General features: G+C 41.2%; 1 protein-coding gene across 2 annotated transcripts in view; it reads left to right on the forward strand.

Annotated features, from left to right (window-relative positions):
• Positions 1–19852, forward strand: part of FHL2 (four and a half LIM domains 2) — a 66513-nt gene that overhangs the window by 38133 nt on the left and 8528 nt on the right. For both annotated transcript variants that reach the window (XM_026843501.1, XM_026843492.1), the window contains exon 2: positions 10569–10748. In XM_026843501.1, coding sequence (XP_026699302.1) covers positions 10593–10748 — 156 coding nt within the window. In that variant the 5' untranslated portion in view covers positions 10569–10592. The remainder of the gene's footprint in view (positions 1–10568; positions 10749–19852) is intronic.

Here is a 19852-nt window from a genome sequence, read left to right on the forward strand (position 1 = left end):
ATAGCTCTGAATTCCTTCTTATGCTTCTCTCTACGTGCATGTGTGTGCAGCCACAATAACCCAGGTCCCTAATGTATGCTGTGTAACAGGGATTTCTCTGTGTACATAATAAAGGAAATACTAACTTTCATTGTCTGAATTAATGGCTGTTCTAAACTTTCTACTTCCCTAAAGGGACACAGCTTTTATTTAGTTCAACAGATACCTGCATATTTCAGCTTTACTGTGTACAGAGACACATAAATAGTCACAGGAAAGCAAACCTTATAAAATCTATGTACCAGCAGCAGTCAGTCAGTCTGTTATTGTTACTCCCCTGACTCCTATCTAGAGGTATATTAACTAAGATTGCTGATTGACACTGAGATTGCCACGATCAGTAGCTATAACATTTATTGTTGGCTATACATATTTGTACACTGTCTTAAATAGGAATTGTCCTAGAAGGGACCAACAGAAGGCTGTGCGTTATTAGATACACACATGCATCCAAATGTGAAGGAATGTTATAACTAAGGTTACCATTTGGTTTCTGCTATGAACCCTATTTTCATCTGTTCATGAATTGATGGGAGTCCCTGCTTTTTGGCTATAATCTTCTGTGCCCTTTATCAGCCAGATGGTAAACTCTGAAAATTATTGCTTCAGGCATTTGGATTTGGAAGGCAGAAAGAGTCTATTTTTTATTTTATTTTATAAAAAATTCTGTTTGTTTTCTGCCCCTGAACATAAAACCAGGAAAGGATGCACTCTAAAGGCTGTTCTGTGAAGAGAACATGTGTATATTCTTAACCACATTTGGAGAAAATTAAAAAAAAAAGCATATGAGGTACTACATTTACTGAAAACTCAGTCCCTAATGCTGCCATAGCAGCACTACTGTATCCAAAACCTGGCCAGAGCACCACCAAAACTATCTTTTACCCTAGTCATAACACAGATAATGATCTTTGGCATTCAAGTCAACACCTGCCTGAGGTGAGCAGGGCAGATGAAAGGACACAAACTACTATTTCTGAGAAATCGTATTTGTGTAAGTTACCTGGCATTCCCAACTGACATCTCCATCTGAGTAGCAGACCTGAGGCTAGGGAATGGACCAGTTCTTGAGGTCTTTTGAGAAAGTTTAGATCCCAAGATGGCAGAAGTGATGAAGTAGAATATACTTATTTTTGATTCTCACCATTCTGCCAAATATGCTCCCATGGGAATCAGCAGTGCTACACATGCAAGCACCAAGTAATCACTTCAAGGTGATTGGGATTTATAGCAAAATATTACTAATTTTTACAAGATCAGTGTTTTCACATAGCAGCAGCTATACTGTGTCAAAGCTCCTGTTATGAAGACCATGTAATGGTGATTCCCAACTAAAGTACTTAGGTACAGATAAGGCCCTGCTTCCCATCTACAGTTTCTTAAGGAAGTTTAGAGAAGCCACTTCCCTGAAATCACATCCTTCCTGTCCATACAGACATCAGTGCTCCCAGCTGTCTCACTTTGCATTAGAAAAAAATCACACACAACAGAGTCCTCCAGGATCCTATCATGCTTTAAGCATCAGGAGCCAAAAAAACCTCAAAAAGTTGGTGACAAAGTACAACTCTGGCAATTGTAAGGGCTGATGACAGTTTCTGCTCCATTGCACTGCAAATTCAAGCTTTCATCTCAAAAGAAAGGAATGAGGAGGGCTGTAAAGACCTATACTCACATGAGTGACTCCTGGCTCAGTCCCCCGGAGTTTTGAGCCCTGAGCCCAAGAGCCAAGAAATGTCTTACCTGCTGTTGTACTCACCTCCTTGCCTCAGCTCACAGGGGTCAGGACATTCAGAATTAAGGGAGAGTCAGATAAATATTAACACCATCAGCCAGAATAAATGGCTGCTTCTCCATAAAAATCAGGCTGAAAACTGAAGTAGTGACTGTTGCTGCTGGCCAGCATGCTGCCACTCTTTTAAGGTCCCCACAGACTAATTACATTCAGGTCTGAGGCTCATTCATGTTTCTCTGGCAGATAAATTGGTCCTGAGCATCTTCAGAGAAACTCTGGATGGTGTAGCGTTGTAGGCAGTCACCTTCCCTCACTTGGGTACTGCTTCAGAGACTGGAGATCTCATAAATTGTGTTTTTAGACTGATTAATACTGATTGTGTAATTTTAATATTTCATTTACATATGCACATTTATTTGTGATGCAGATTCACACCAAGTGAGGGTATGAAATGTCAGGGTAATGACAGGTTTCATGGAAATAAATCTTGAATACACTGACTGCCACTGAAGCATTAACGTTTCAACAATACTAATTAGCCAGAGAGAGAGAGAGTTTGATTAAAAACTACTAGAGGCTTCTTTTAAGGCTGAACATCAAAGTATTCATGCCAGGTGAAAAAGTTACAGTCCTAATTTTGTTCCTTATCACATACCCTTTTATATTATATTGGATAATATTAACTAGGATGCTAAATGGCTACTGTACATATAGTAATATGCTGTAAGAGGAATGTAGGTGAGTGTAACACTGACTTCAGAATCTTCATTTCTCCCTTTCACAGCAAATTTTCAGCTTTAAAGTTGCAAATATATCAACGAAAGCAGAGCAAGAACTAAGGTTGCACTTTTGGTGGTGGGAGGTAGTTCTAGACCCTTGGCAAGCACAGGCACAGGGACTCAAAACCCACCACTCTATTTCGTCTTGCATAACAGAAGTCACAAGTTGCATAAAACCATAATACTTGTAAGCATTTACCTAGCTCTGTTTTGTCATTGCTCTGAAGCATTCTTGAAATTTAGATCAAAAGTATGTTCAGAGACCAGGATCCCACTTCTGATGAATTCCTGCCCTCCATACTATGCCATACACCTCTCCATGGTGGACCCAATATCTTCCTTCTTCAGTTGGAAAGGATCTTGCCTACAATAACATTGCCTATGTTCATGTCCACAGGCTCTCTGTGTCTGTGCTGCTCCTGCATTTCTTATGCACCACAGGTACTTTGACTCAATGTTAATAGCTGATCTCTTTGCTCTGCGTGTCCAGTTTCTAGCCCCAAACCCCAGCAAACAAATTGGACCAAACTGGTTGCACCTAGGTGTAATCAATCTATTTTGCTAAGATGTGCCCAACTGAACAGGTCCCTCTAATGTTTACATAGCCTTTTGCCACATTTTGGAAAGCCAACGGCACAGCAGCTGCACAGAGAAGTATGGATGCCTTGCAGCCCTGAGGCATTCACTGCTACAGTAGTTTTATACAGCAGCTGAAAGACATATACTAACTGATCCTCCAAATCACCACACATGCCAATTATCTTAGACAGAAAGGGGCTTTGTGGTCTTGCCTCTGTAAAGAGAACCAGAGAGACCCAGAGCTGCTCTGCTAGAGGCCAGGACAAATAAAAAAGCATTCTTCCTCCATAGGGTCCTCCCAGTTTTGCTTCTATGCTTTCTAGAAAGAAGGAAACATAGAATATCTGGGACATTGTTCTGGTTTTGTGCCCTGGATTGTATTATGCAGGATTTCAAAAATATAGGAGAATTCAGAAATGTCACTGCACCGTAGCATGTGGCATTTTCTGGATATTTTTGTCTTGGGGTCTACTTTCTCTTGGATTATCAGTGTTCCTGTCAATAAGAGAAGTAATTATTTTCTGGAAATACGACCTTCCATTGGAGTTTAGTAACTGCAGTCATTCAACTTATGCATTATTTCTGTCGGGTAGGGCCAGAGTTAACAATTGGTTTTATTAATCTTATACTATTCTTCTCCTCTATCCTTTTCTGTTACCTGCTTAAATGCCCTTGTTAGAAATACGAATTTATATGTTTAAGTAAGATCAAGTATTTGATCTTTATCTTTGAATAAGACATTGCTTATTCTTCAAGAGAAAGAAGACAGCAGTTTCAAAAGGCTTTAAAACAGAAACTAAGAGCAAGCCTTTCCGCTTGAACTGTGTTCTTCCTTGCTATGGTAGATTTAAGAGTCATGCTCCATGTTATTTCAATAGGCTCCTTTTGTAATTGAAATGTATGCAGGAATGCTGGTAAGACCATACATCCTCCAGTCATTTCAATATCAACCTCAGATAAACACAGTGTAAGTTGTGTGGGGTGCATTTTCAAAGTGTCAGTGCTCAGTTCTTCTGTGGCCTCTGTAGTTACTACCACTGGTTCGTGCTCTACCACTGCGCTGGGGAGGATCTAAAAAGGAGCAGATCCTTATTGACTGCCAAACACAACAAACCACACAGAAACCACAACTGGAGTGGTCCCTCTCCACTGCTATAATGGGGAATTATTTTAGCCAGGCACATGAGGAACCTTACCGCACGAGAAACATTTTCTAGGGTTTGGGGCTTTTTAGATTATTAATATTATGTTAAGGAAAACTATTTCAAATAGGAGACTATCCACTTCCCAATTTGTGACAGGCAACTGTCCAATCCAGACAGGAACCAGGTATGCTTTGGTTATCTGCACATGTTAATACAGTCCGTCTGCTCAGAAAATTGCTCTAAAGTACTTGAAAAGAGACACTGGAATGTTATACCATAGGCAAAATAAGTCAGCCATGCACAAGGAAGCTGAGTTGCTGGAAAAACCTGTGATTCTGAAGAATGTTTTAAGGCAATTTTAAAAAGTCCATTGAAAACTAAACATTTTTTAAATAGCTTTTACTATTTAGCATGTATATGGAAAGCCCGAACTGTTTAGGAGAAGGTTTCTTTACTTGTGTTTGATTTTTACTGGTTTTTATTACCACTATTATGTTCAAATATCAAACCAAGTTTTCCTGGCTTTTGCCAGGGAGCTTCTAGGAGATCTAGGAATATATATTCTGAGCTTAAAACCTTCAGAAGCAGCAATGATCACCTTAGTAGTTAGATACTTCTAATATCCTAACCTTCATGTGGACACTGGTAAAGCAGTCTGGGCTTGTTAACAGGGATGTTCTGGGAGAGCAATGACATATCATAAGGACCTTGACTTCTTGAAGACAGGGTGCCGAATTCTTCCAGTGGGCTTTCCACAGGATTGCTCTTCCATAGCAGCAGCAAGAAAAAAAGGCTTCTGCTTTCTTCCTTGTTCCCTACAGTAATCATGCCTTCCCTTTTTAAGGACCTACACAAAGATGCTGGTATGAACAAGAGTCATAGCGATAAGCTTCGGTGTCTCAATAATTTTGCAAGTATATTCTCCTTTTCCTCTCTTTACTCAAGAAATGCACCTTCATGCAGCAATACCCCAGTAGCCACTGGCAGGGACAGAGGTCCTATGGAAGGGAAGAGTGGATGGCTGGGCTTCCTGCAGCATGAGCTGAGCATCACCTGCCTCTCAGCACCTGGTTAGCTTTTGCATTGGCCATCTTTAGCATAAGGAAGTGAATGTCCCTCTGTGGCCCATGGAGGGAGGCTTGGCTGTTCTGCATCATCTGGCTTGGCTCCCCATGGCCAGGAGCCCACTGCAGGAGGGTCAGAGATGCAAGCAGCTCCAAGAGTCAACACCTGCCCTATGTCCAGCAAGACCTTCAAGCACTCGGGTTCCCGTTGCTCTCCCTAACAGTGTCTGCAGGCACTCATCCCATGAAAAAAAAAAAAAAAAAAAAAAGTGGACTACCACCCCTTAATGGGTTTTAGTAAATCTAAACACACAAGACTGCTTTGGGTGTCCATAGTGTCCATCCACACCAGCTAACTGAACTGAAGTTCAGGTGGATTCTGAAAAGTAACTTTTTCTTCTTCCCCTCTTGTCAGTGATGCCGGCAAATGGTCATTTCTTCTTTTCTAGCAATAAAATTAGCTTTCCTCCCTCTCCCCTTGCATGGCATTATGGCCTGGTTTGGAAAAATGATTAGCTCTTAGGTGGCTTGCGGTTGCTGCAATGAGATGATAGATAATGAATGTGGCAATAGCTGCTAAGTTACAGGAAAATAATCACCTCTTGCCAGGAAGACCAGCATAGTTTGAACTGCTAGTTCATAGTTGCAAGGGATATCATAAATCTTTGCATTTAACCTTTGGAACATTAACATAAATTGTTTCCAAATGCTCTAGACCTGCATGGCTTATGTCACTGCAGTTGCCAGACACAAATCTTCCTTTCTCAAGGGAAGGATAATAAACAGATAGAGAATTCTCCATGTGTACAGTTCTTCTGGAAAAGAAATCAGGTGGGAGAAACATGTGTATATCTTGGAGGAAGATGGGTGTCTCGGAAGACCTTTGGTTTCCTGCGCAGGTGGCAACAGAACATCCTGCTCCAGGGGCACAGGTAGACACCTGGCCCTATTAACCTCACTGAGGTTAATAGCAAGTCCCCCTCTGGCATCTATGGGGTCTTAATTCTGTGTCTCCAGATACTGTTATGACAAGAGATTAGAGCTTCACTTCACTGAATAAACTAAACAACTCCTACAGTTTTTAGACACTTTCCCTTGACTTCTTTCTCCTGTGCACGTGCATCTGTACCTCTCAGTATTCAACGCCCCCTAAGAGGGTTTGAAATAAGAGATGCACAGAACATCTCTTACTAGGTGTGCAGACATAGTTGAAAAAGCAGGCAAGGTCTGGGGCAGCTACTCCCCTTTTCCAGTAGTCAATAGAGTCATGGGATGGGGAAACACTGGATGATTTCTTAATGACATTATGACCCCTAATTTTTATGAGATAACATGATAACTTTAACAATTACTGCTAGTAAAACAAGACTCAGAAAACAGGGGAAGAAGAGGAAAGAAGTATAGTTTTTAAGTCAGCCTACTGACTTCAGTAATTTTCATGCCAATTCTTACTTCCTGGAAGACACAATGTGGGTAGTGCTAACATTTGGCATAAGCTGTAACTTCTCTTCTGGGCATGCAGTGGGAAGCTCTTTTCCTTTTGGAGATGTACTTGTTATGTCTAATGTTGTAGGAGGGAAACTGCATGGCAGAAAAATCAATTCCTCCTTCAGGATAATGTTGAGAGCAATCTGAAAAATCGTAAGTATAAAGTGACTACTGCAATAAAATCTAAAGATCTCGTTATACCACAAAGAGGTATAATAAAGATGAGCTTCTGGACCACAAAGCTTTACAGTCAATAAGTATCAAACACAAGAGGAAGAAATAGATCAATGGCAAGGAGGTTGAACTGCAATTTGTGTCCATTCACAACTGTGAAAATCTTTTGGTTTTTTTCCATAAAGCTCAAAGCAGTGCATAAAAACTGCACTAAGCTAAGCACGATTTTTGTATATGACAGGAACCAATGGACTGGCAAGGTAGAGGACCATGTGCACCACGTAACAGGCAAAAACACTGCTCGGTATTATTTCACATTTCTTGTTTGTAAGATAACAGTGAAATCATTTGTTTGACATTACTGCTAATTCCTTGGTAGACAGGTCCCGTGATTACTTTACATTTAATTTATTCTTTCCAGAGAAGAAAATAACCTGTTAAATATCCTCAAACTATCACATAGTAGATCGTGAGATCCAATCCAAGGCCCAGATCTAAACAGACTGGAATTTGGGATGCTTCACTCTGAATTCCAGCTTTCTGAATGAAACCCCATGAACCTAACTTTAAGAGAGATTGGATCTGAAATTAGTGCCAGATCCAATAAAAGATTCATGTAACTAAAACCAAAATGCAGAGCTTGGAAACTTTCCTTTCTTGTCTTTTAACTTTTCAGATCTCTGGGGTTGTGTCTTGATCCCCATCCACAGCTGCCCCTTCAGTGTCTTCACAGAGCAGAGCATATCTCACCCCCATATCTCTTTGACACATAGAAATCAGGTCTGCCTGTCCCTGCACAGGCCAAGGGGGACAATCCACTGTGACAATCAGAGCACATCTAACAAAACTAGATCCCTTTCAGGATAGGTAGAGAAATTGAATTTTCTAAAAATTACTGCAGTGACTATTAAATTATGCTTGCCTCTGCTCCTGTGAAAAGCACCCAGAAAATAATACAACACTCAGGAAGAAACCTCTTGTGACCAGGAGACTGGAACATCCACCTCCGAGTCCTTCTCCCTGTCACAAACCACTTCTATATTTTACATTTAGCAACTTTGGATGAAGGACAGAAATGATATAAAACTGTAAAGGAATCACATTTTATGTTTTTTGCTTTTACACATCTTGACTGCAGAGAAGTTTTTTTCACTCTTTGGTATCACACATCTACTGCTAATTCAGGGCTAGAAAGAACTAATTCTGAAGAAAGGTGAAACATGCAAGTACACGAATAGTTCCTGCTCACACTGTAACTTAGTAATAATGCAAATTAACTGTGCAATCAAATCCTATCATTTGGGAAAACTACCTAATAAAGTCTGGTAAAAAGTACAGATTTCTGTCCTAAACACAGCTATCGCTCCTCTCAGAGTCGGTCATACATGTATGCACCAGTTTATACTGATCTGACTCCATTTTGCTTGAAGGAAATTAAGTCCTCCCTAGTTCTCTCATGAGAAGTACAAATGTATTAAGTAGGTTGGGGCTATAAACAGGCTCAAAATGGAGGGGAAAATAAATCTACAATCACTTTGTAAATGTTGTGGTAAAGACTGCACCTCTGCTTCAGGAGCAGACTGACTTGCTGGAAGTGGTTATTAGGGAAAGTTCACTCTGTACTGGCACCGTTCTCCCTTACACTTTCATTGCTAGTCACTGCTGTTGGAGATGGGCTACAGGGGAGCTCTGGGTAGTCACTGCATTCCTCTCTCCAGCATAGGTCTTCTGACTTTCTTTTTATTATCAGTCCCTATGATCGTCCCTACGCCTTAAGGACCAAGAGCACCTAACCTAACACACTTCTAGCTCTCCTGTGGGATAAGAAAGTTAATTAGTTCCTAGAGCATATGGAGGGTCAAAACAGCTGGATTGCTATTCCTTCTGGGTTGTCCATAGCACAGATGACTAACTGTAGGGATTTTTCTTCCAAACATGTTTTGGAGTAGTTTGTCTTTCTTCTTTAGTAGTTACTAGATGTTTGAAAGACTTCTGAGCAGCTGAGATATCACTTACCTACTTTACACACATATAAAAGCACTCACCCCTTAGCCTGTGCTAGTCACCACACAATTCAGCAGTTGAGAGAGCATGAAGAAAAAAGTTTTCTAGCCATCAAAACAAACTTTGCCCTAAAACTTTAATCAAACCCCAGCTATGAGGAATAAAGGGTAATAATAAAACTGAAATCCTGGAGGAGAACTCGGGATTTCAGAATCCCCTAAGGGTGACTCCCACCACCAGGAGAGGACAGACTCCAGAATCAAGCAACCTCTGCCAAGAACACTAAGCAAGTAACAACCTTTTATTTTTCAAAACTGAGAGCTGAAGTTGGCAAAAGAACTGCAGCTGCTGTAAATGTCACTTTTGTGTGAAAGACAGAGGTAGCCACTTAAGCCATTAGTACCCAAAACATTTAAGGCTTTATAGATCAAATGTGGCTTAAAGAGGAGATCAGGCCTGGCAGGCAGTGAAGATCCTGCAGTCCAGGTTGAACATGCTTTCCTCCTGGGAAATTCCCCTTCCTAAGCAGGCAGCTATGCCCTGCTCTAGCGGTCGCTTCCAAACAGATTTCAGGTGCAATACACACTGCAAGCCTCAGGTTAAGAAAGAAGCTGATGACTCCAATGAAACCCAAAATAAACTGTCCCAGGCAATAATGAACATTCATGGAAGTAATCAAAGGCATTTGTGTCAGCGTTGCTTATGTGTGCATCCAGAAAATGCTGAAGACATAACAAGACTTCAGGAGTAAACAGCAGTTGTCCCTAATTCAGACAAGCTGAAACATCATTTGCAGTTCCTTCTACTTGCTTCCCCCCAACCATAATCATTGTTTGACATTTGCCTGAACCAGGGTAGTTAGCACTCGTTTGTGTCCCAGCACACCACAGCTGCTGGATAACTCATTCAGCTGCATCAGAGAACAAGCAGATACACAATCATTGATACGCATCTCCTGCTGTTAACAGTGCCTGTAATCCCATGCACAAGTGGAGATGGAGGGTTGGAGTCTCACTGCAGGGCAATGATTGCCAGACATTGGCTCACTGAGATTATAGGAAAGGAAGGAGCAGAAGCACATAACAGCGATGCCCAATAGCCTGTGCATGACTGAAGTTTACCAGCAATGAAAACCTTCATCTTTCTTTATGAAGGAGACATTGCTCCTGCTGAAGATTAGCCAGATCATCAATGTACTGTATCAGAGTACTTGGATCCCTCTATCTGCAACAAAGACAGCTTCTTGCTTTGGACCTATTGGTCAAAACCCATTCACAAATCTCATGTAAATACTTTAAACTCAGGATTTACTCCTCTCTCTTATCTCCGACACTAGCTCTGGTCAAAGACAGGTCAGTGGATGGCTAAAGTAGACGAGCTACTGTCCTTAACCCCGCACTGCAAAGTTTATAGTTCAGTTTCTTCCTATTGTGTTGATTTATCTGACTGAAAGTTGAATTAATATTGTGATACAATGTGATAAACCAGAATTGATAAACCATTCTTGGGGGATTGGGTCAATTGTAGCTCAGTCTGACATGTGCCTATTTCTGTCTTTTGATAGGATAGCTGGGCGCCAGACACCAACATGACTGAACGCTTTGACTGCCACTACTGCAAAGAGTCCCTCTTTGGTAAGAAGTACATCCTGAGGGAGGACAGCCCCTACTGTGTGAAATGCTATGAAAATCTTTATTCCAACACCTGCGAGGAATGCAAAAAACCTATTGGTGCTGACTGCAAGGTATGCCAGATTTGTGTCTTGTTACAGAAATCTTGAAAGATTTGCCTGGATGCATAGCTCTGAGATGTGGTACTATCACCCGGAAGGATACAGGAGTCCAGCTTAATGGCTACCTAGGGGTTTCTTTTGGTAGGAGATCATGTTTTCTGGACTCCTGTGTCTGCTTTTCACCACTTAATTTGGCAAACCCTCTTTTACCAAGCTTGTTAATAGAAATGGAAGAACAACCCTCTCTTCTCATAAGGCATAGAATCACAGAATGGTTTGGCTTGGAAGGGACCTTAAAGATCATCTAGTTCCACCCCCCCTGCCATGGGCAGGGACACCTTCCACTAGACCAGGTTGCTCAAAGCCCCGTCCAACCTGGCCTTGAACACTGCCAGGGAGGGGGCAGCCACAGCTTCTCTGGGCAACTTGTTCCAGTGTCTCACTGCCCTCATAGCAAATAATTTCTTCCTTATATCTAATCTAAATTTACCCTCTTTCAGTTTAAAACCATTATGCCTCATCCTATCACTACATTCCCTGATAAAAAGTCCCTCCCTATCTTTCCTGTTGGCCTCCTTTAAGTACTGGAAGGCCATTATAAGGTCTCCCTGGAACCTTCTCTTCTCCAGGCTGAACAACCCCAACTCTCTCAGATTTTCCTCACAGGTTGGTGCTCCAATTCCCTGATCATCTTTACAACACTCCTCTGGAACCACTCAAGTAGGTCCATATCCTACCTATAGTGGGGTCCCAGAGTTGAACACAGTACTACAGGTGGGATCTTACAAAAGATGATCTGATGTTAGAAAGCATCTCTAACTCATTAGAAGAGCCCAACGGTCCTTGGAGCCAGCTGGGATCTGAAAAGGTGGCAGAAGCCAATCTTGCCTACATTTGGGTCAGAAGAAGGTAAGACACTGCTGGCTTTGCAGTGACAAGAACTCAGTAGTCATCAAGAAACAAGACACACTCAAGAAAATCTGCCAACTCATGGACCATAAAAATCTGGCTAATGCTAACCCAAGTAGTAAATCAGAGCAGAGAATAATTAGCCTTTTAAATACAGATTGATGATAGCAGAGTCTAACTAAAGGTTGCAAAGGAAAGAGCAGAGGTTTTGCTTGTTTGAGCTACGCACTGCTGTACCACATGGAGACATCTACCTGATACAAATAATGTGTGACCACCTGCATTTCTTTTAAATTAACCAAAACAGCTGGAGTTCATGCCCGTTTCACTTTTACTGAATGAAGACAGATGATATTTCAGTCATCCAGTGAAGTGTCTGTTGGACTGCTACAGACGGACTTCATCCAATAGACGTCCTCCTTTGCAAAAAATTGACCTGTTCAAAGTTGGTCAAGAGTTTCACTGACAGAGTTTGGACTAGAACAGTGATTTGCATTGCATGACCATGGGATTCTTTACTGCTTTGAGAAGGTCTGATGTTTGATTTCCTACATTGATGGTCCATTCCTCTAGAGGCACCAACTAGTTCCTATTACTGATACTACCACTCTATCACTAGTTCAAAGTTATAAAAACATATAAATATAAAGATATAAAAACATTCTCAGACTGGGAAAAAGAAATATCTCATACCTTTCAAACTGATCTATCCCATCCTATTGGCAAATCAGAAGGAAAGCCCCTTTCAGAAGCCTTAAAAAGGTGAGAATGTTTCACTATCATAACAGGGAACTGGCAATAATCTGTAAGAGGGTATAAAACTGCCAGCTTTCCTACAGCTCATAAATATTCAGATTAGAGAAGAGATACAGCTGGCCTGACCTGAAAACGCAAAATATTTCTGCCCCATTCCAGAATGTGCTTTTGTTTTAAGGTCTCTTTCTAATCCCCTGAGAAGATATTTCCATGTGTTGATATTCAAGAATTTAAAAACTTGGACTGGCTTCAACAAATCTCGGACAAAGTATTCAGGAATTAATCAGGCTGAACTTTTCAACCCAGATTTATGGATTTAGGGAGTGTGGATGTTAACCGATATATTGCTCTTCTGTACTTTTAAGCAATACACACTCTAATAACAGATAGAAAAAGCACCTAATTGTCTGCAATGTAAGAATATTTTTTATATATAAAGAACAAGAACTACATGTGGAAAACACATCTGTAAGACAGTAAACAGAGATTTCTTAAAGAGCTATAAAGTGTACCAGAAACAAACATGTCCTTTTTCTTTTCTGTTACTGCTATTTCTGCCTGTCCATGCTTTATGTTGTAGCTTTTGAACTTGTTGACCAATTTTAACCAATTTTGGACAGATGGATAAAACTGCAAACTTAAATTCCTACAAGTTTTCTGAAAACAACATGTGGCTGGGTAGAGAAAGAGATCCTATTAATGTTCCACTGAGAGAAAAACTTAGGGTAGTTTTTCAATGTAGTTATAGATGCTAGAGAATACATCTGAGAGCGTCCTTATAAGTGCCTCAGCCACAAGATAAGTTTCAGTCAAAGCTTGTGCACTGTATCACTGAGCATAATTCAGCCATGGAACACAAAGTCACAAAAAGTCGTGCTTCTGCTCCTCATTAAACTGTATATATACATAGGTACTGAGGGAATCCAGCCAGAAGACAGAGACTAGGAGAATGACCCCCGCTGCATTCCAGGAGGAGATAGTGACCTGATGCATCACACAGACACCCACAAGTCTATGGGACCAGATGGGATACACCCGAGGGTGCTGAAGGAGCTGGCTGGGGTGCTCGCCAAGCCACTTTCCATCATTTACCAGAAGTCCTGGCTGACCAGGGAGGTCCCGACTGATTGGAAATTGGCCAATGTGACACCCATATATAAGAAGGGTTGAAAGGATGATCTGGGAAATTACAGGCCTGTCAGCTTGACTTCGATGCCCAGGAAGCCGATGTAGCAGCCCATCCTGAGCACCATCACACAACACACATGGGACAATCAGATGCTCAGGCCCAGTCAGTATGGGTTTATGAAAGGCAGGTCCTGCCTGACAAACCTGATCTCCTTCTATGACAGGGTGACCTGCTTATTGGATGAGGGAAAGGCTGTGGATGTTGTTTACCTTGACTTTAGCAAGACCTTTGACACAGTTTCCCACAGCATTCTCCTGGTGAAACTGGCTGCTCATGGCTTGGATGGGCACACGCTTTGCTGGGTAAAAAACTGTCTGGATGGCCGGGCCCAAAGAGCTGTGGTGAGAGGAGTTAAATCCAGTTGGTGGCCGGTCACGAGTGGTGTCCCCCAGGGCTCAGTGTTGGGGCCACTCCTGTTTAACATCTTTATTGATGATCTGGACGAGGGGATCGAGTGCACCCTCAGTCAGTTTGCAGATGACACCAGTTGGGTGGGAGTGTTGATCTGCTCGAGGGTAGGGAGGCTCTGCAGAGAGACCTGGACAGGCTGGAGCCATGGGCTGAGGCCAACTGGAGGAGTTTCCATAAGGCCAAATGCCGGGGGCTGCCCTTGGGCCACAACAACCCCCAGCAGCGCTACAGGCTTGGGGAGGAGTGGCTGGAGAGCTGCCAGTCAGAGAGGGACCTGGGGGGGTTGATTGACAGCCGGCTGAACAGGAGCCAGCAGTGTGCCCAGGTGGCCAAGAAGGCCAATGGCATCCTGGCTTGTGTCAGCAATAGCGTGGCCAGCAGGGACAGGGAAGGGATCTGACCCCTGTACTCGGCACTGGTGAGGCCGCACCTCGATTTCTGTGTTCAGTTTTGGGCCCCTCACTACAAAAAGGACATTGAATGACTCGAGCGTGTCCAGAGAAGGGCAACGGAGCTGGTGCAGGGTCTGGAGCACAGGTCGTACGGGGAGCGGCTGAGGGAACTGGGGGTGTTTAGTCTGGAGAAGAGGAGGCTGAGGGGAGACCTCATCGCCCTCTACAGCTGCCTAAAAGGAGGTTGCAGAGAGCTGGGGATGAGTCTCTTTAACCAAGTAACAAGTGATAGGACAAGAGGGAATGGCCTCAAGTTGTGACAGCGAAGGTTTAAACTAGATATTATGAAGCATTTCTTTACAGAACAGGTTGTGAAGCATTGGAATGGGCTGCCCAGGGAGGTGGTGGAGTCCCCATCCCTGGAGGTGTTTAAGAGTAGGGTTGACATAGTGCTGAGGGATATGGTGTAGTTGGGAACTTTCAGTGCTAGGTTAACAGTTGGACTGGATGATCTTCAAGGTCTTTTCCAACTTAAATGATTCTGTGATTCTGTATATAAACACATAAGAAAGATGCACACATATATACATACACAGACATACATGTATGTGCATTTATATGTATCTTTTTACACAGTTCATTTGCATTTTCCCCTGAACAAAAAGATAAAATGTACTGTGTTTGGGAATCAAACCAGTATGTAGTTGGGAACTGTCAATGTTGGGTTAATGGTTAGACTGGATGATCTTCAAGGTCTTTTCCAACCTAGACGATTCGGTGATTCTGTGATTCTCTTTACTGCATGTACAAAATGGTCTCCATATTTCTTTATATGTTCTGACACAGCCTTTATACAGCTGTAAAATTTGGAACCTAGTAACAATGTTATCAGAAAGGGACAAATACAGGCTTCTGCACTTGGCAGAGGCACCCACTCTCACATTAACATTTCAACCCAAAAAGTTCCATGTAGCTCTCATCTCAGGTCCTCCTTGTCAAATCCCATGTTGGCCACTGTTGTTTCTCTACAATGAGAACAGTTAAACTGAGAACCCAGCTGCAGTTGGGATGCTCTTAATTTCCCTCCTACCAGTCCTCATAATTAAAAGCAACCCTCCTATAGCTGAAAGGGTTACAGCAAAGTAAAACAGGTGTTGACAAGATGACAGCCAGCTCTCTGCCTCTGATACCTATTGCAGTGTATCAGCACTGGTGCATAGCCTCGACTCACCTGAGTTGAATTTAAGCCTGCTCAAACACTGGTAATACTTCAACTTTGGCAGCACTGGGCTCTGAGAGGATCAAACCAATGCCAGATTTTTTACCTTGTTTTAGCTATGGCACAGAGAGCCCACAACAACTATCCTGAAGAGAAGATTTCATTGAATTCAAATCAGGGGAGAATTTGCTTGACTCTCGTTCTCATTCTATGGTAACTTACAGGTAACTGTGAATGTAACTAAGTAATAACTAAGTTGTTTTTTTATTGTAAATGTCTTTTTTTCCCACCCAAAAAACCCTTGAATGACAACATGTGTCTGAATGACACCTTTGGACTTAGGCCATTTATTTAACTGTAAATTCTAGCTGATGTTTATGAAACTTTGACAGACAGATTAAAAGCTTCCTATACGGAGTGGTAGGAGGCACTGGCAAGCAGCAGGAAAACATGATGCCATTTCTTTTGTAGCTATTATACATTATCCATATGCCAACAGGTTCTAGCAGAAATTTACTCTTTATGAAAGAATTGGCATTTCACCACCTCCATCCCTGGTGAATGCTCACCACACCTATAGTTTCACGCTGCTTTCTGGAAATCCATCCATTATGTTTTCATTTGCTTTGCTGCTGAAATATGACTTCTGGTTCATTTGGGGTTTTTTAAGTTTCCTTGCAGGCCCTATGGCACAGGAACCATCACAAATACAGGAAATACCTACAGTAATCCAGTGTTTAATGCACTCCACAAGTTGGTGTTGGCAGGCAGGAGGGCGTGAAAACCCTCTCTGAAAAATGTGAGAATGAAATTGCAAATGGATTATGAGATAAAGCCACTGTGTCATGACACAGGCCAAAAATTAATGAAAATGGTTATTCTTACAGATAAACTAAAGAAAAAATAAAGCCTCTAGTAATGTGGATCAGGAAAGGGAGAAAATATTTGGTTTATCCATTTTAAACGTTTAAATCCTGTCCTGAGTTGCAGCACTTTTCGAGTGCATTACTGAATGTCAGACTAGTTTTTGTGAAGTGGAATTGTAAAAGAGGCAGATACATTAATCTCTTATATCCCTAAGGGGCTGAGTTCCACACATTATCACTTAATTTTACCTTTTCTAAACATGTTTTTGATATAGGTATGTGCCAACCTAACATACTTAAGTGTTTCCCTACAGGGTGTGAATGGCTAAAATCTGTAGAGCATTTTGCCTTTTCCTCTGATCAACCTTCTGACAAGAGCATTGCAATAATGGCTAAAGTTTTCTTAGACTTATAAAGCCAGAGTAGAAGATAATATAGTTGCAGGATATGAGAAGTCTATGCTTCACCAAGTCAGATGGTAATTCTAGTCTTGGGGGTCTTCCTGTTTAAAGAAACCCCTTTCCTAGTTTAAAATAAGTCACCTGCAGTCCCATCCTAGAGGCCAAATAAACCATGCTAGATCCAACTACACAAAACTATGGATCAGCTATAAAACATGGTCTTGCTAATGTTGAAAACAGTTGCCTTGACAAAGTTTTCTTTGGGGGTGACATCATGAAAATAACTGAAAATAAAATTTCTTGAAAAGTACGTAATGGCTTTTCAAAACCCTAAGTTTCAGACCTATTTTGCATAGAATGACTCTAAAAATACATTTTGGATACAAATAGGATCTGCATCAAGTTTTCCTTGCACCACATTCTTAGTCATCTGAGTGTGTACAAAGGACCTCCACTTGGCCCACTCTCTGATGTCTGTTTGAGAGACATCAGTCATTCATTTGGTTGTCCCAATGAACACTGAGCAGAAATTTTCAGCTGAGGCTGAGAAAAGTACCTATTCAGATTTGAGTAGTTTCAAGGAATGCTCATTTGGTTATTTTTTATCTTCAGATGAAACCAGATAAGGGAAGGATTATTTTTCATGTTCAGAAGAAATCTAACTGAATGAAGTGTTAAATATTTCCCCCAGCAAATTCTGCTGCAGTATTTATTGCAGCTCTGCAGACACAGGCATTGCTCTCCTCCCCTTCTCTTTTCACTAGTAGCACATTCAGAACTGCTCTGGTGCTCTCTGCACTTCAGCTGCAAAACAGCTGAAGCTGTCCTGAAATACAGGACAGACCATGTCCAGGAGCATCTGTGCGCATGCATCTCTAGATATGTATGTAAACACCATTTCACTTATCAAATGTCAATCTATGGTAATTCTTTGGTCTCATCTGTGCTTTATCTAACAAGTCTCTTGTCTGTGTTTATGTGTGCTTTATCTAACAAGAGCACGTGGATGCCAATTTTCATAGATAGATGTACAGGCTGATGGCAAAGAGTCATTCTCTGTATTTCTTTTAGTCAACATAGGAGGCTGAATTAAAAGCTATAGTTAAAATACGTTGCACCAGGGACCCATTTTCCTTGAGCTGTATAAAGCAGGTGAGAAGTCATGCTCCTCAATTATTTTCAGGATACACTCCAGTTCTGAGTCCACCATAGTAATTTTATTAGTTCTTCCTGGAAATTCATGTCATAAACAGGAATTAGTTGTATATCACTTGTACCTTCTGCTGGAACAGGTTTACTTGGGTTACAATCAGCTAGCAGAACCTAGAGTAAACTTAATTCTCTTTCATGAGGACCAGCATGGCAGTCAGACAAGCTTGAAGTCAGTTTTGCATATGCAACTTCTCCAGTGTAAAATCTGTTCCAGATTAATACAGCCACAGTTTATGTACAAGTCAAAGGCTCCAGTTAGATATGCAACACACTGAAGTAGACCAAACCTCATTTTCAGTGACTTTACTACACTGACATAACAACAGTCATGATGCAAAAACGGTTTCATCAGTACCTTGGACTTCCTTGCTTCGGAAGTGCCAGATTCAGAGAGAGAAAGCAATACCCATTTCATCAGTCTAATATTCTGCTGCAGGCATATCAAAGCCAGACATCTTAGACTCCCTCTACATTTGATGGGAATATCAGTTATAATCATCCAAGGCAGCTAAAAATATTCAAGTTAAGTCTGTGTCTTGGTTACTTTGGGTTGTAGTTGTACCGCATCACTTTGCCATGAAATATCTGCTACTTTCACCTACCAAGCTGTCTATACAAGCTGCCAACATAACTGACCTAAGGATCAAACCTTTCATCACTGACACCTAATCCTTGTCTTCATTACTTCTCTTCTAAAAGGCACACACCTTCTCCAGAGTATAATTTTATTGATTAAAAGAAGGCAGAACAAAAGCAGCTACCAGCACATGAATTTTGGAGATTAAAAATAGGTTTCAGAATATTGCAGAAAGAGGAGAAAGGCAGCAAGCAGGGGGAAGAAAAAAAAAAAAAAAAAGATTAATACATCCTATTACAAGAGAAAGAAAAACTGATCTGTTGTCATTCTACTTTCTAGCAGGTAAATTTCATATTTTGGAGAACAGCTGTATGTCATTATTTTTCTGTTGAAAATATTATTCCCCTCTGAGATCAGATTTAGGCTATTCAACTTAATTTAAAGAGGAAATAAAATGTAAAGAACTTCCAAATAATATTTTTTTCATTTTGCTATTAAAAAAGATTAAAATTTTACAGTCAGAAATTTGTGTTGTTTCAAGAGGAGTCAGCTGAAATGAATAGACAAGCTGAATAAGGAACTGTCTGAAAGCTGTAAAGTAGGGGGCTTAGACATTCTATCACTGAGTGCAATCTCAGAGATGAAAGACACATTGGGTACCAATTGTTACTCGCAGTGATTTAAGAAATTTAGGTGAGTAGCACAGATGCCCACACAAAAATTCTTAATTACACGGTCAAATCCTGACTGAAGTTACTATAGTTTAACAAGTTATCACATATCGGCTGAGCTAGGTGAAACTATTTCAGTGTTTCCTGTTAGCTATTTCTGAGAATAAAGCTCCTGCAGGTGTAACGTGGTTTACTTTATAGGTTAACCTAAATCCACAGTATCTTTTGTTTGCTCTGGGCTAAGATTGCACACTTGGGAGTTACCTGTGACTGTACTGACATGGAGCAGTTTAGGCCAGATTATGTTTGAACGCTTTGTAATGTTTCCATTTACACAATTAAAAAATGTGATAGTCTACAACTCATTCTTTTCCTTCAGATAACTAGATTAATTCAGTGCTTGTAATTAATACACAGTGGATCTTGAGCTAGAACCTGAGGAGTTATTTTTGCTAAATTTTTATACTCCCTATTCAAGACAATATGAGCCCCTCACACTCCCACCTCAAACCA

The sequence above is a fragment of the Athene cunicularia genome (assembly GCF_003259725.1).
Source record: "Athene cunicularia isolate RWA chromosome 1 unlocalized genomic scaffold, athCun1 chr1_part1, whole genome shotgun sequence".
Lineage (NCBI taxonomy): Eukaryota > Metazoa > Chordata > Aves > Strigiformes > Strigidae > Athene > Athene cunicularia.